Here is a 15,306-nt window from a genome sequence, read left to right on the forward strand (position 1 = left end):
GAGTTCTAACGGTTGAAGAACCGAGGGGCAACGCTAGTCTATATGAGGACTAGCGCAAGAACCGATCCCGGGCGATCTCCCGCTGACTCAGCGGAAGACCGGCTGACGCTATCCGAACTCTGCCTGGAAGCCTGGAAGCCTGAGAGCCGAGAGCGAGTACGAAGTATGAGGTGGCCCTAAGGCAGGCTGAAACGATGTGTGTTGGAGAGTGCGGATTGTCCGAGGAGAACTCGGTGCGTAGTTACTGCGAGAGAGAGGATGCCTGTTGCCCCCTGCACGAAAAAGGATGTCTTTCCCCCCCCCCCCTCTCTCTCTCTCTCTCTCTCGTTCTCTCGCTCTGTCTTTAAGAGCCAACACCATCAGGAAGACGAACAGGACTGCTTGAGTGCCTGAGTGCCTCCCGGCAGTCGCTATTTCGGGACTCTCACGTGACTACCCCGATCGGGCCCCACGCGTGATGCGTCAACTAAGCCTTATCAGTACTAGCTGCTGCGTCACCTGCTCCGTCGCCTTCGTCAGCCAATCAGCGGGGGCTCAGCCATCCCTTCCTTTGTTGCCGCCCTTCTTCCGCCCGCCTCCGTCTTCTCGCATCTTCATCTTCATCTTCATCTTTCTTGTCATCGTCATCGTCACGCTCTGACTCTTTTTCAACCCATCAAACTAATCTACCCTGGTCTCTCGTTTGTTTCTCGCGATCCTACCTGTCGCTGTGGGATCCGCTTTTCAACTTTCGCCGCCATGATCGTCCGTCCGTTCCTGGTCGGGAGCGCTATCGCTCTAGGCGCCAATGCTTTGCTCGTCGTCCCCGAATCCGAAGTCGACGCCGTCGCCCCTCTCGACGATATGACTCTTCGTCCGTTGGAGTCATTGGCGGCCAGCCAGCAGGAAGTCATTCTGGGCTGCACCGAATGCCCGTTCCGGGAGGTCGACGAGAGTGGCAAGGTCAGCTGGACTGACGGCTTCGAAACTTCTCTGGTAGGTGTCCCTCTGCCTGGGGGGAGGATCGTGGACTCCCCTTGGTTCCGAATCGAAAAGATGAACATCACTGATGCGCCCTAGTCGTTGAACTTTTCGGTTGAAAATGGATTCTTGCTGGCCAACGACCGCCCCATCTTCCCTCCCCCGCCGCCGACTCACTTGACCGCCGTCCAGCGTCGCTTGTCCGACGGCCAAGAGTCGGACCCTATTGATCTGGGATACGCGGTTGAAATGATGCCGCTTCAGACCCCACCCGACGAGCCGATGGACATGGTGGCCGTCCGCTTTACTGTTCTTGACCTGGATGGCCACCCCGTTCCCCTCGACACCGTGGCCCTCCACCTGGTCCACGACTCCGCCGCCAACCTGTTCCTGGCCAAGGCCACGATCGAAGAAACCGCTCCGTCTCGCGTGTCCTGGAGGCAGTGCCGGGGCAAGCCCAAGTGTCTGAAACGGCTCTTGTTCGATCGCATCCGCAGCCTTTTCCACGCTGCCCGGGCCCGCGTGCTGGGACTCGGCGGCCCTCGACCGCACTGCGGAGGCCGGCCCCACGGATTGGGACACCCTCCTTTCCCGCCTCACCACGGTCCCGGTCCGGAGGGTGACATGAAGGGTCCCCCTCCTCCCCCCCACCACCACCATCACATGCACCACGGCCACTGGGAGCGCACCTTCTCCCGGGTCGTGCGCTTCATCGTCGTACCGGCCATCCTGGGCGTGTTGGCCGGACTGGCTGCCAGCGCTCTGGGAATGCTGGTCGGTCAGATCGTTGTCTTTCTCTGGCAACGCTATCGCCGCTCCGGCTCCAAGCCCTCGGAAGAACGAGGCACCGTGGGCGAGAAGCAGGGCTTGATGACCGAGGCCGCGGACGAGCTGCCTCCGGCTTACAGCGACGAGGAAATGGCATCTGAGGCGATGCCCGCGGACAAGTCTTAAGCCGCCGCACCTTGACTTTTACACCTGAGAATGGATGGAATTGACTCAAGGTACCGTTGGGGTCCGGCCGAACGGACTATGCAAACAAGGGTTTGAGGAAAGATTGCATACTGGTTTTTTCTTTTCTTTTTGATGTTTGAGGTTGAATGACCTAATTCAACAGTCCTAACTATCTTCCTTTACAATGTATTCCGGGTATCATTATTTCTCCCTTTTTTTTTTTTTTTGTCCCCGTTTGGTATTCGTAGTCTGTAGTTGCTGTAGTTTTTTTTTTGTTCCTGGAGGACAAACGACGTCACGATCTGTCCGAGCCGCGGGCCCGTCACGTGCAGCCCCAGGCACGAGGCGCGACCGCCTTCAGGCATCCCATCCGTGCCTTCATGCGGCCGGTCCATTCCCCTCTCGCCCTCTGTCTCGCTCTCTTCTCCCTCTCTCTCTCTCTCACTCACTTTCTCTTTTTCTCCCCCGCCATCCACCCTCTCCTTCCATCATGCTGTCTCAGTTTTCACGATGATTCCTGTCCCTGTCGTTCTCTACCCGTGCGCTTCCGTACATGCTCCTCTTCCGATCCTGATTCGCTCCGTCTGAGCTCCCCAGCTTCTGCCGGGCTGGGCTTGGCCATCAAATCAGCCTTACACCACCCAAGAGGCCCCCATTCCCGCAATAGAGACCGGGCAAGAAGAGACAGTCCCTTCAACTCCTCTCCCCTTTATTCCTTCTCATAACCTATCGTTGCCCCCCTCCCGGTGGAGGCCATCTTCTTATCTTCCGCAACCGGCACCATGATGCAGTGGTCGTCCTTCGTTCAAAAAGCCCAGTCATTCATTGACCCGGCCAACTTCAACCTTCCTACTCTCACCTCATCCGATCGCAATCCCTCTAAGGCCTCCCTGTTTCGCCAGCAATTTCGCCTCCCCGACTCTCAAAATCCGTTGCAGGAAATCACCGCAGAACTCGTTCTTCCGATTCCACATACCTCCTCTCCGACCAGCCAAGGGGACGCCTCGCGCAATATCGAACGCGCCGGCAACCGCTATGCCGGCCGACTTCACCTGAGCGAACGATATATCTGTTTCTCCACGCAACCGACGAGTTTTGCGCCCTCTGCCACGTTGGGGGCATCTACCTACTGGGCCGGCCAGACGAATGGTACGGGCCCGTCGGGAAATGGCTTCACCATTCCGCTGTGTTGCATCCGCCGAGTTGAGCGGCTCAACAGCCTGAGCCATGTGTTCTCCCTGGCTCTGACGACGTGGAACGGTGCGCTGGGGAAGCAGCAAAGCTCCGGCTTCGTCCCCCAACGATTCACCATCCAGCTGGTCGGGAGCAGGCAGGCCTGTGAACGTTTCTGCGATGGCCTGAAGAAAGGACTGCGCGAGGGCATGAAAGAGATTGAAAACCTGCGAGTAGTGGTCAATGATTGCTATTCGGAATACCTCCTTTCCGGAGCCAAATCCAAGGGCCAGGAAGGGGACGGCTCCGAGCTGCACCAGCCACCCGATGCCGGGCTGGGGATGATCTTCCGCTACCCCGGTGATGCCCGTAAACTTCGGGATCGGAGTAAAATGAGATTGTGGGGGGAATATTTCCGAGGTACGGCCCGCTGATCCCTTTACTTTCAGAACCTGCGTTGACTCCCTCGATCTCACCGGTAGAAAATGGCCGTAATGCGACTCTCATTCGGCAGCCCACCTTTCACAAACTGATCCGCGTGGGCCTTCCCAACCGCCTCCGCGGTGAAATCTGGGAGATCGCTTCGGGTTCGTTGTATCTGCGTCTGCGGTCGCCCAAGCTGTATACCGAGACGCTTTCCAAATTCTCCGGACAAGAATCTCTCGCGATCGACGAGATTGAAAAAGACCTAAATCGAAGTTTGCCGGAGTACGCTGGATTCCAGAGCGAGGAAGGAATCGGACGGCTACGACGGGTGCTCACGGCCTACAGCTGGACCAACGCCGAGATCGGTTACTGCCAGGCCATGAATATCGTCGTGGCCGCTTTGTTGATGTATGCTTTAGTTTGTTTGCACCATGTGTCTGGATACCGCGGCTGACCTGTATTAGATATATGTCGGAGGCGCAAGCCTTTTTCCTGCTTTCGGTTTTATGCGACCGTCTCCTCCCGGGTTATTATTCGACGACCATGTACGGCACGTTACTTGATCAGAAGGTTTTCGAGTCCCTGGTGGAAAAGACTATGCCGGTTCTGTGGGACCACCTTGCCAAATCCGACGTTCAACTTTCGGTTGTCTCCTTGCCGTGGTTTCTCTCCCTCTACATCAACTCGATGCCGCTGGTATTTGCATTCAGGGTTTTGGATGTGTTCTTCCTGGAAGGGCCCAAGGTTCTTTTCCAGGTCGGCCTTGCCATTCTGCGAGTCAACGGCGAGGAGCTGTTGGATATCCAGGATGACGGGTCCTTTATCTCCGTATTGAAGTCATACTTTTCTCGCCTGGACGAGTCTGCTCACCCGAGATCCGAGAACCCCAAGCTGCGAGCGATCACCCGATTCCAGGAATTGATGGTCGTGGCTTTCAAGGAATTTTCCGGTATCACTCATCAAACCATCACCGATCAACGGGAGAAGCATAAAGATGCGGTGCTGGAAAACATCGAGAGCTTCGCTAAGCGCACCTCCATCCGGAACCTTGGGCCAGAAAGCAAAAAGCTGAGCATGGACGATCTGGGCGTGATCTACGACCGGTTCTACGAGGTCCTTTATGACCGTCAACAAAGACAAAAACTTCTAGACGAGGAAACGAAGCGCCAGGAGAAGAAGCGAGTCGAGCGAACTTCGATCTTAGGTCCACCGGTAGACCGTGAAATAGGTCGCGTGGGTCTTGGCCCCAGTCCGACTCACATGGATTACGACGCTTTCCGCGACTTCCTCGCTGCTACAGCCAAGTGGGCCGTAGGCGACACCCCCGGGTCTTCCCGCAAGCAATCGTCGGGCGAGCTCAGTTTGAACAGCCTTAGAGGGTATGGAAAGTCCGCCGCGTCGTGGAACAAGCAATCTGAACCCGCCGATCACGAATTTATGCAACGCTTGTTCCGCAAATGGGCTACAGATCCATCTGAAGGACTTAGCTTGCAGAATGCGGTCAATGGACTGGCGCGTCTGAAGGGTCCGCGAGATATTATGAACAATATCAATTACTTCTTCGACTTGTACGACGACCATGGCAATGGCCAGGTTGATCGCGAAGGCATCCTGAGAATCTCCGAAGCATTGCTTTTCCTTTCTCGTCGCGGTTTTGACGGCACTATTACGCCGACTCAATCCATCGAGGAGCTTGGCGCTGCAAACGACCGTGAGCACCCCGACCATGACCGGCTGAGTACGGATGAGAAATTTTTGGGAAGTGTCAGCTCATTCATCCGCCGGTGCTTCGAGTATGCCGATCCCAGCAAGCCGGAGGATTCCAAGAACCTGGAAGAAACGGCGGACAAGCTGGGTTCATTCAGCATCGGGGAAGATGAGGAGGACCTGATCGATGTGGGCGAGGAAAAAACCAAGTCTTCCCCTACTGCCCCAGGGAACGACAGCCCCGGGGCGCAGAATGACGCAAAGGCTCCCGAAGCTGCAAATCCCGCCCTGGATCCCAACAACCCTCTACATATCACCCTCCCCACCTTCCGGATGGTCATCTTGGCCGACGAACTGCTCGAACAGTTCTTCGACTCCTTTTTCCCTCAGTCCTTCCGTCTTTCCAATCACCCGCATCCTGCCTCTGTCGCCACTTCTCTCTCTTCCAACCTTACAACCTTCTCCAATATCAACACCGCCAAGTCACACGGCAGCGCCGCTTCGGGCGCCTCCGTTGCAGGCGCATCGGGAGGCATCGTGCCCCCGGGCAAGGGTCTCCGCGGTGTTCTCGACAACATAGTTACGGACGGAATCCGCATGGCCGCCGAGGTCAAGAAGCGGATGGACGAGGCGCAGCGTGAATTGGAGCGCAACGCGCTCAGCCGCGAAGACGAGGAGGAGGAGGATGATGACGACTACGACCCCCGTAACAGCTCGTCCACACCCGCCATCGTGGGCGGCATCTCAAGCTGGGGAGCCGGCGCGTATGGGGCAGACCCTGAACGCCGGAGCGTCCGCGACGCGGACCGTGATCTTCTCGAAGGAGCGGAAGTCGTCAGCATCCACAAGAAGGACGAGGCCTCCTTGTTGGACGACAAGGAGGGACAACAGCACCACGGTGGTCCCTCGGAGGCTGGCAATAGCAATGATGCCCAACGGCAGCAACGATCACAAGATTCGGATCAACACAACGTGAGCAAGGTTGAGTTCGAGTCATAAATCAAACACTATCCAACATATTTTTTTCCGTGCCACTCGTCACTCTCCATTTTTTTTTTGCATCTTACTCATCTTTTTCTCTCTTCTTTTATTTTCTTTGTGATAATATCATCGCCCAACCTCTGCCATACTGCGTGCGCCTACACCGTTATATTTCCTATTCTAGATTCATTTTCTCTCTCTATGTTTTCCTTTTGCCACTTAGCCTTGTTTTCCGTTGTACCCGGAAGACCGATCAATGTATGTATGTATTACGTTTAGCTTGAATACAACCGACTCCGATATGGAAATGCAGTTTACGGATTCGAAATGTTTGATACGCCATTGTCGGACGGCATGAATTGAGGCTGTACATAACCGTCACAAGAGACGAGGGATGAAATAAAATATATTAATGTCCGTCGAACAAAATGTATGTACAGGGAGGGATGGCATTAGCCACATGTTTTAACACGATCTATACCAGGATGGAAGACAAATAAAATCCAATATAGACAAAATGAAAAGAAATGCAAAGAAATGTGTAAAAGAGAAAAAGAAACCAAAATGTAATAATAAGGAAGCTGGGAAATAAAAAGGGGGGTATAAAATTTCAAGGAAAGAGTATAAGAAATGAAGAGAAGGATGGTAAATCAATGGAGTGTTCGCTCTGGCGAAGTAACCTCAGTAGGCTGGGAAAAAGGGCTAACTAGAAAACTTCTGAGCGGGAAGCAGAAGAATGTCGCTGAATAATTGTGGCATCAAGGGCTCCGGGTATAGAGGGAAGTAGAGACAAGGAAAGAAAAGCAAGGAAAGGGAAGGATATATATGACTTCCGGGGTGACCCCTCAAAATCAATCCTTCTGCCCTTCATTCTCAATCAATTCGAGAACTATCAAGCTTCGTTCATGCTCTGGGTGTTGCATGCAGATCTTGACTGTTCGTCCGCTGCTGGCCATAGAACCACCATTGGACAGTCCGCTCGAGAGGTTCACGGCACCGCCTGCAGAAGTAGGAACGCTGTTGGCTCCGGATCCAGGCATGCTGCTGCCGTCGTCGAGGAGAACGACATTGTGACCCGGGATAACCTGACGGAGACGCCCATTCATCGCGTTGCGTACCTCAACAAAGTCTTCGTTGAAAAGTATCAGGAATTTCCCGTACAGGCAGGCAGAATGGGCGCGTCCTACGAATTCCATGACCACGCTCCGGGAAACATCGCCATGTTTGTTCACGTAGACGGCACATTCGGTGTAGACCACAAGGAACTCGCTGTCGCTCAAACGGAACATGCCCAGCGGGCGGAGGTTGCCGATCCGGTTGGCAATGCTTGACAGTTGGGCCTGCGCCTCCGGGGCCTCCGATCGGAAATCCGGGACCGACCAGGTCTGTTTCTTGTCAAGCGTCAGGATTTCAATGCCGCGCTGGGTGGAGATTGCCAGCGAGGAGTGGAACATGTTGATGCCGTAACTTTCGGCCGGGATGTAAAACTCATCGAATTCGCGGAAGAACTCCGTTTGCGAGCGACGAGATTGGAAGAAGCGCGTCTTGCTGGAGGACGACTTTTGCAGGACTGGTTCCAAAACCTGAGGAAATGGTCTGCGTCAGCGACATGGCTTTCCTTGGAACATGCCAAAATGGTACCCGACATACCTTGAATGTGGACGACAGTCCGTCCCGTTTCTTGTACATGACCAGAGTACGATCCTTCATATGTCCTGCGACAAAGAAGCCCACTTCTCGGCTCCCTGAGAGCTTTTGGGGCGCGCGGCGAGCAGAGTCACTTGTGGTTTGATTTTGGACCCCGCTGGCTGGACACACAACGTCCAAGTGGTAGGCGATCAGGGACTTGTCAGCAATGAGAAGGAATACGTTAAATTCCTCAAATACGGCGACCTGGGTCACGCGCACGATAGGAATCGCCTGAACCTAGTTAGCATGGGGTTTCCAGGGACCATTATTCAAAAGGGATCCATACCCGAGTCCATCCACGGGGGTCATTGTAATCGGAGATGTAGACGCCATAATCGGTGCCGATGGCACACATCATTCGACCCGGGGGCTGTTGGAAGACGGTGGCACAGTGGACGGCGGTTCGACAGACCGGTTGAGGCCGGGGGCTGGAGGCCGGGTACCGCAGTTCTACCTCTTTGATTGCTCTGTCCAAGGGCGTGCCATCAATGGTGACCGAACTGGAGGCCGAGAAGTCCGAGTTAGCAAAGGCACTGTCCGCCAGCACACGGAGTCTGAACGGCTCGGCATTCTGGGTGAAGAGAGCGGCGGCATGCTTCGTCTTTGCCTCAGTGATCTTGTCGCACCAATCCTGCCGACTCTGGGCAGAAAAGGCGTAGAGGATATAGGTCCCCGCGGTGCCCAGGTGTTTAATCTTGAAGGGGTAGAGAATCTTGTCGTCCTTGGAGCTTTCCAGGACGGTAGTCGGCACCAGCGCCGACGTCCCGCCGCCGGGGACGAAGTTCGAAGGCACGGCACCAGTGCCACGCGTGGCGGCCTGGGGCGGCGTCACCGTCGCGACGCCGCGCACCGACGATTTGACCACCGGGTCGTCGTTGGTGCTCTCCAGAGCCAGGAGATCCATGGGGATGGGCAGCTTGGAGACGTCGTAGCTCTCGTACTTGACGGTGCGCGAAGGGTCCCGGGCCGTGACTGCCTTGGCCAGGACCAGGTAGTGATCCAGGAGGATGGCGTGAGTGTCGACGAGGAAGCGGGTGCGCGTGCCCGGTCGCTGAAGGTCTCCGCGGAAGATTATCTCGCGGCCCAGGTGCTCCAGGTTCAACTCGACCTCCTTCTTCATCTCCGGCCGCAGCTGCAGTTTGGACGACAGCTCCATCAGATCGACCTTCTTGCTCATCTCGCCGACCTTGTTGTCGCACTCCAGCGCGACCAGCTTGATCTCCTCGATGGCCTGAGCCACGTTGATCTTCTCCTCGCTGTCCTTCAGCATGTTCTTGTGAACGGTGGAGAGCAGTAGGGTGTAGCGCTGGATGCGCGTGATGGGAGCCTTGAGGTAAGTGTCCCAGCTGAGCCGGTTCGAGAGCTTGTGATCGCGGACCTGGTTGAGGAACTGGCGGAAGTGGATGTTCCGCTCGGCCTCCTTGCGCACCAGGTAGTTGGCGTAGGGGAACGTGGCGGCGTAGTCAATGTACACGGACTTCGCCTTGCGGATCCACTCGCGGAAGATGTCGCTGAAGCCGATGATGAAAGGACCCTGCTCCTTCTGGCGGTACTTGAGCTGAGCTAGCAGGTGGTCCTCGTTCACGCGCTTGACCGAGTCGACTTTGCCGAACACATCGTGCAGGAACTTGTTCAGGCGCTTGGGCGGAATGATGGAGGGCTGCATGCCCAGCAGCTGATCGCGGTAGAGATCGCGCAGCACGTCCAGCTGGCTGATGAAGGAGTCTTCGGTGGTCACCACCTCGTGCAGATTGTTCTGGCGGTCGATCTCCTTCTTCGGGTACGACTCCCAGGTGGTCTTGGGGACCTTGTAGAACGTCACCCAGTCCTCGGCCTTCTTCTGCGGCTCCATCATCTGCGCCTTCAGGTTCACCTTCTTCAGGGTGCGCATGCAGTGAAAGGAGTAGCAGCGGCCAAAGGCCTCGCCCTCATGCTCATGGAGCAAGGATGAATAGCAACCAGTGCCGGTGACCTGGAAGAGCACGCCCGAGAGCGAGCCGGAGCTGAACTTGACCCACTCCTCCTCCTTCACCAATGCCCCCTCGGCCAGCATGTTGGTGACCACGCGAGCGGCCAGCGTCTCGGCGTCAGCGATGTTCATGGTCGGCACCTTGTGGGTGAAGAGGGCGACGAGGGCCTCGACGATGGCCTGCTCCTTGAGGTCGGTCTCATCCTCGCTGAGCTCGCGGACCCAGTTCAGGATGGCGCTCAGGGCCCAGGGCTCGACACAGCGGCGGAACTGCTCCGAGGACAGTTTGGCCGGATTGAACTTCTTGCGACGCCCGGCGGGGATGGTAGGCAGGTCCAGGGCCATGGCGGCCGCCGTCTGTGCGTCCAGCTGCAGCGAGCCGGACTCGGGACGCAGCGACAGCAGCTCCTGCTGTTGCTGCTGACGATACTTGGCCCGGTCGGCATCGGTTTTGGACCTGATAGGGGGGTCAGTACGCGGTCCAATCGGATGACTCGACAAGGAGGTCGACCGTGGGACTTGAGAGGAGGCGGGCACGGTCGGCCTGTACGAGTCTGCAGCAACTGGGTAGGAGGGATTATACTGTGAAGCCGTCTGCCAGTCCTCTTGCTCTGCGTGCCGGTGGTACGTGCCGGCCGGCATCAGATGGGGAATCAGACTGGCGTTGTTCGCCGGTTCTACGGGGGCCGGCGGCAACGGGCGCATGCCCGGGTGGAAGAACAGATCTTCGGGCTCGTCGCCACGCTCCGACCCCTCGCTGTCCGAATGATGGGCATGGTGGATGGGCGGCGTTTCCGCCTCCTCCCCGTAGTCGAAACTCATGCGGCGCCCGTACGTCCCCGGTTCGGATAGCCCGCCGGTGCCGCCGGCATCCACGCGCGCATGCGAGGGCAGCGGCTGGAAGGGGTAGGCAGCGGCGTTGTCGTTGGCGACGGGCGGATAGTCGTAATCATCCGAGTATTCTGCCCGATCGTCGGACGACACGTTGGAGCTGCGTAGCGAGCCCGATGTGGCCATCAGTCGGTCCCGGTCGAGCCCGTTTGTCGCCGCTGCCTCCTCTTCGCCGGGATATGCCACTTCGCCGTACTGGGAGCGCGCGCGATAGCTGCCGCCGCCGTACAGGACGCCGTCGTCCGGGTGAGGGGAGGCGGCGCCGCCCGACGGGTGTGATGCGTAAGCACTGATGATCGAGGCGTTGGTCTCGCGGCGGGATCGTTCCTGCAAACGTTCGGCCTGCGCCTTGTCCTCCTCCTCAGCCATTTGCAGCATGGCCAATCCGGCGGCCGCCTCGGCGTCGCTGTCATCGCTGTAAGCGTCATAGTTGACGTATTGGCCCGTGCCCGTGGCCATATTCCCGTTCGTGTGCGTGTGCCGTTCGTCGGGCGACAAACGCAGGCCGGCCGGATTGATCTGCGCCGCGTCACCGTCGCCCCGGAAAGGATTGTGCTGCGTGTCCACATGGAGCGGTCCGAACCTCGACCGCGTGCCCCCGGAGGCCTGACGATCCACCCCCACGGTTTCGAGCTCGTCCAACGAATCGTCAAACGGCGAGCCTCCCACCTCGTTGGCTCCGGGGCCGTCCGCGTCGACAGGAGGTCCGGGCAAGGGCCGGGCTTGCGGATGTCGGGTCAAGGTCTCGGCGCGACGGGGCGAGTACGGTGACTGACTATGCTGCGTAGGCGGCGTGGGGAGCGAGCGACCGGATCCCGGACGCGTGAGGCTCAAACGCTTACGAAAGGGGTCATCGCCGACAGTGGAATGGGCGGGCGGTGCAGGCGGGTGGTCGTCCGCGACGGCAGCGGCGATGGAGGCCTCGGAGCGACGAGGTGATTGCGGTAGGTAGGGAGAGGAGTGCCCCGTGGAATAGGCCGTCGAGCCGACGCCGCCCGCACTCAAGGGACCTCCAACGGCGTACGCGGCGCTGGGAGTGGAAGGCGAGACCAGGGGATACGCGGACGACAGGTTTGATTGGGGCGCGGGGAATCCGTAGGAGCCAGCCGGAGGAGGACGTCCTCCGTACGGGTGATCAGAGCCCCGGGGCGGCGGAGGCGGCGGCAGGTGTGGATGTGGTGGCGGGTAACCCAGCGGCGTCGGAGGAGTCTGCGGATAGGCAGCGGCGGACTGGTAGGCGGCGGGATTGTAAGGCTGATGGCCCGCAACGCTGCCAGCACCGGAACCACCGGCGTAGGTACTGCCGGATCCCGAATAGACGGGCTGATTGTAGCTCAGCTGCGACGGGGTCGGCGGGACGGCGTACTGCTGGGGATTGTAGGTCGGCTGGGTGGGTGAGGCGAGCGAGGAGTTGTATTGATACTGGTAGGTCGAGTGCGAGGAGCCCCGGCTGCGAGGGACCTGGGGGGAATTGGTCACAGGGAGGTGGGAGTGCCGGGGGTCAGCCTGGGTATAGCCCTCGCCGGACCAGCCTCCGTATCGACCGTTGGCATCGGCGGTGCGAGCCGAGAGGGCGGCGTCATCGCCCACGTCGTAGCTGGGCATCCGCCGCAGCGGCTGGTTGTGGTTCGAGGCGCCGGCATAACGAGCGAGTTGGGCGGCGGACGAGGAGGGACTGTTTGGCTGACCATAGACCGGATGGCCATTCTGATAGTGAGCCATGCTGACGGTCGGCAGGCGGAGGCTCAGGGAGAGGAAGGCGGCGTCGACGGAGGGAGAAGACGAAGACGAGGCTCAGCTGCCAGGGTCAAAAAAAGCCCACGTTCACTTCATTCCACAGTGGGGAAATCAATAATAAAGTGGAGATTGCAAAAAAAAGGGCGAGGAGAGCGAGTCACGTCGAGGGGGTAAAGAGCGTCATTCGAGAGATGGGAGAGGAAGAGGGCGGAAGGGGGTGAGGGAAGAAAAGGAGGAGCAAGAGAGAGAAAGAGAGAGAGGGAGGGAAGAAGAAGAAGAGGATGAGGGAGTGGGAGAAAGTGGATGGGGGAGAAGGGGAAGATGCGAGGAAGATGAGACGAAGAAGACCGTCGACTGTCGAGTTAGGAGGAGCTGGCAGAGCCGCACCCTCAATTATAAATTATAATGGCACCCGTCACCACCCGCCTTTCTTGCTGTCGGGTCTTGCTTGTGTACTTTTGTGCTTTTGTCTTTCGCTCTTTCGCTCTTTCTTGCAGCTTGGGTTCTTTGTTGGCGCAAAATGCCCCCGATTCAGGCATCCACAGCCCGCGTCAGGCAAGAACCCGGTCGGGACTAGCGAGTGATTTGCTCCGCCTTGCTGCCGCCCGCGTCTGTCGTGGTAACCCGGCGGTATCTGCCAGGTACTGCTGCTGCCTTTATGCCTTTACGCCTTAGTGCCTGGATGCCTGAATCTATATGCCTGAGAAAATAGGGATTCAGGCACCATGGCACTCCAGCATGAAGGCATAAAGGCATCCCTCCGAAGACGCTGCGTTTATATAGTAAGTTGACAACTCGTCTTTGGCTCTGGTCCTTTCTTAGACTCCCGGCCTTTCAGAAACTGATAAACGGGGACATAGCATTGTCTATCTATAGAATTGTCTGTCTACCTTCTCTTTTTCTCTCTCTTCATTGTCCTGGTCCTTGTCGACTCCCCCGCATGGAGCACGTGCGGGGGTGCCAAGATCTCCCCGGACTGTCTTTCTTTCTCTCTCTCTCTCTCTCCCTCTCCTTCCTGTCGGTCGTCTGTCTTTCCGGTTTTTGGGGTGTCTCGCTTCTTGTCTCATATTAGACTCTCCATCCTCCACACCCCCGTCGGAGAATTGCGATATCAAGATGCCCAGTCAGGGATCGGCAGCGCTACCATCCCTCTCCCCGCCAATGACCCTTGCTCCTGAGGGGGACGCCGGACAATTTGATACCTCGTTCGCTTGGCGATTGCATCATGCCACGAGTCGACACCCTCGGAGGCTCGCTATAAAGAGCTCGTCGCCTCTCATCCTCTCGTTCGTCTGCATCACGAACCCAGAAACCTGCCTCTTGCGACGATGAAGAGCTTTGCTACTTGGATAACGGCCCTCATGGCCACGGCCCCCCTCGCCCTGGCTATTCCCCGGCCCTCGATGAATGCCCTTCGGAAGAAGGCCGACGCCGACAAGGTAGGCTACCTAGGGGTCTACTGGACCACCGATGACGAGAGCGTCTACTTCGCCCTGAGCGACAATGGCAACCCTTTGGCTTTCGAGACTGCCAACGGCGGCAAGTCCGTCTTGTCGCCGACGCTGGGCACCAAGGCCATTCGCGACGCCTCTATTATTGCCGGGGTTGGCGATGACGCCGGCAAATACTACATCATCGGCACGGACCTGGACATTGGATCGGTAAGCCTTCCCTTGTCTGGTAGACGACCGACCGAGGCGAACGGCGGCTAATGAAAGCAGACCAACTGGGGCGACGCCGTCCGCACCGGATCGCGCGGCATCTTCGTCTGGGAGAGTACCGACCTGGTGAACTGGACCGACGAGAGACTGGTGACGGTTGAGGACGAGACGGCCGGCATGGTGTGGGCTCCGGACGCCGTATGGGATTCTTCTCAAGGTAATTCCCGTCAGATGGGAAAGGCTTGACGACAGCTGGGGCTGACGAGGTTTTACGACGATTAGAACAATACCTGGTACACTGGGCCTCCCAGTTTGTAAGTCCCCTCCGCACTGCTGCGAGACGATTTCCCGCTGATGACGGCGATTGACAGTATGCGTCCGATGATTCGGACCACTCCGGTGACCCGACAACCACCCAGATCATTCGCTACGCCTATACCAGTGATTTCCGCACCTTCGGCGAGCCGAAGACTTATATCGACCATCAAACCAGCACGGTCATTGACCTGGCCTTCCTGGCTGTAGATGACGATACCTTCGTGCGCTTTTACGTCGATGGCAACACGACAAGTCCCGTCGTGGAAGTCAGCAACGACGGACTCTTTGGCGACTGGACCGTGCCAACTGGCAGCGTGCAAGACAGCGCCAGCTACGAAGGACCGTATGCCTTCTGGGACAACGAGGAAGAGGGCAAGGCGTATCTGCTCTGCGATCGCGTGGGCGACAGCCCCGGAATCGCCGCGTGGGAATCAACGGACGTCACCTCGGGCGAGTTTGCGAGAGACTCGTCGAGCGACCTGACCTTCATGCGACATGGATCTGTGCTCGCTGTAACACAAGAGCAGTACGACGCCTTGTCAAATCTTTAGCTAGCGACACAGATAATACGGGCCCAGAGTTGATATTGCTTCGAAGAGATGAACAAGCAAGCACGCAAACCTAACGCCACATAGAATGTTCATAGTAAAAAACAATCGAAGATTGAACAAAGGATTGCAACTAGGAAGATGGATTATCTATCGAAAAACAACACTTAAATTCGGGCACTCGGTCATTCATTTAGAGCGACGCTAGGCCTTTCACATATCGTGTCGTCCTGTCCGGAAAATACCCTGGCTTTGCAAGCATATCGTCGTCATCGGTCAAGAAAGGACTGTT

The 15,306-nt window shown here is 57.5% G+C and overlaps 4 protein-coding genes across 4 annotated transcripts; 3 read left to right on the forward strand and 1 right to left on the reverse strand.

The window, feature by feature from the left end:
* Positions 1-738: 738 nt before the first annotated feature.
* Positions 739-1,914, forward strand: KD926_001731 (uncharacterized protein; the record flags this gene model as incomplete). Its single annotated transcript, XM_053105310.1, has 2 exons — positions 739-975; positions 1,060-1,914. 2 exons carry the CDS (start codon positions 739-741, stop codon positions 1,912-1,914), a joined length of 1,092 nt encoding a protein of 363 aa, XP_052951501.1.
* A 782-nt stretch (positions 1,915-2,696) lies between these two features.
* On the forward strand, positions 2,697-6,219 carry KD926_001732 (GTPase-activating protein; the record flags this gene model as incomplete). Its single annotated transcript, XM_053105312.1, has 3 exons — positions 2,697-3,474; positions 3,537-3,921; positions 3,978-6,219. The coding sequence occupies 3 exons, from the start codon at positions 2,697-2,699 to the stop codon at positions 6,217-6,219; spliced, it is 3,405 nt and encodes a 1,134-aa protein (XP_052951502.1).
* Positions 6,220-7,052: 833 nt separating this feature from the next.
* Positions 7,053-12,472, reverse strand: KD926_001733 (putative Rho guanyl nucleotide exchange factor; the record flags this gene model as incomplete). Its single annotated transcript, XM_053105313.1, has 3 exons — positions 7,053-7,784; positions 7,852-8,121; positions 8,177-12,472. The coding sequence occupies 3 exons, from the start codon at positions 12,470-12,472 to the stop codon at positions 7,053-7,055; spliced, it is 5,298 nt and encodes a 1,765-aa protein (XP_052951503.1).
* Positions 12,473-13,815: 1,343 nt separating this feature from the next.
* On the forward strand, positions 13,816-15,017 carry KD926_001734 (glycoside hydrolase family 43 protein; the record flags this gene model as incomplete). The annotated part of the gene is made up of 4 exons (XM_053105314.1): positions 13,816-14,148; positions 14,209-14,365; positions 14,431-14,462; positions 14,520-15,017. The coding sequence occupies 4 exons, from the start codon at positions 13,816-13,818 to the stop codon at positions 15,015-15,017; spliced, it is 1,020 nt and encodes a 339-aa protein (XP_052951504.1).
* Positions 15,018-15,306: the final 289 nt, after the last annotated feature.

The sequence above is a fragment of the Aspergillus affinis genome (genome assembly GCF_023601865.1).
Source record: "Aspergillus affinis strain CMG 70 chromosome Unknown NODE_135_length_96101_cov_83_922457, whole genome shotgun sequence".
NCBI classification, from domain to species: Eukaryota; Fungi; Ascomycota; class Eurotiomycetes; order Eurotiales; family Aspergillaceae; genus Aspergillus; species Aspergillus affinis.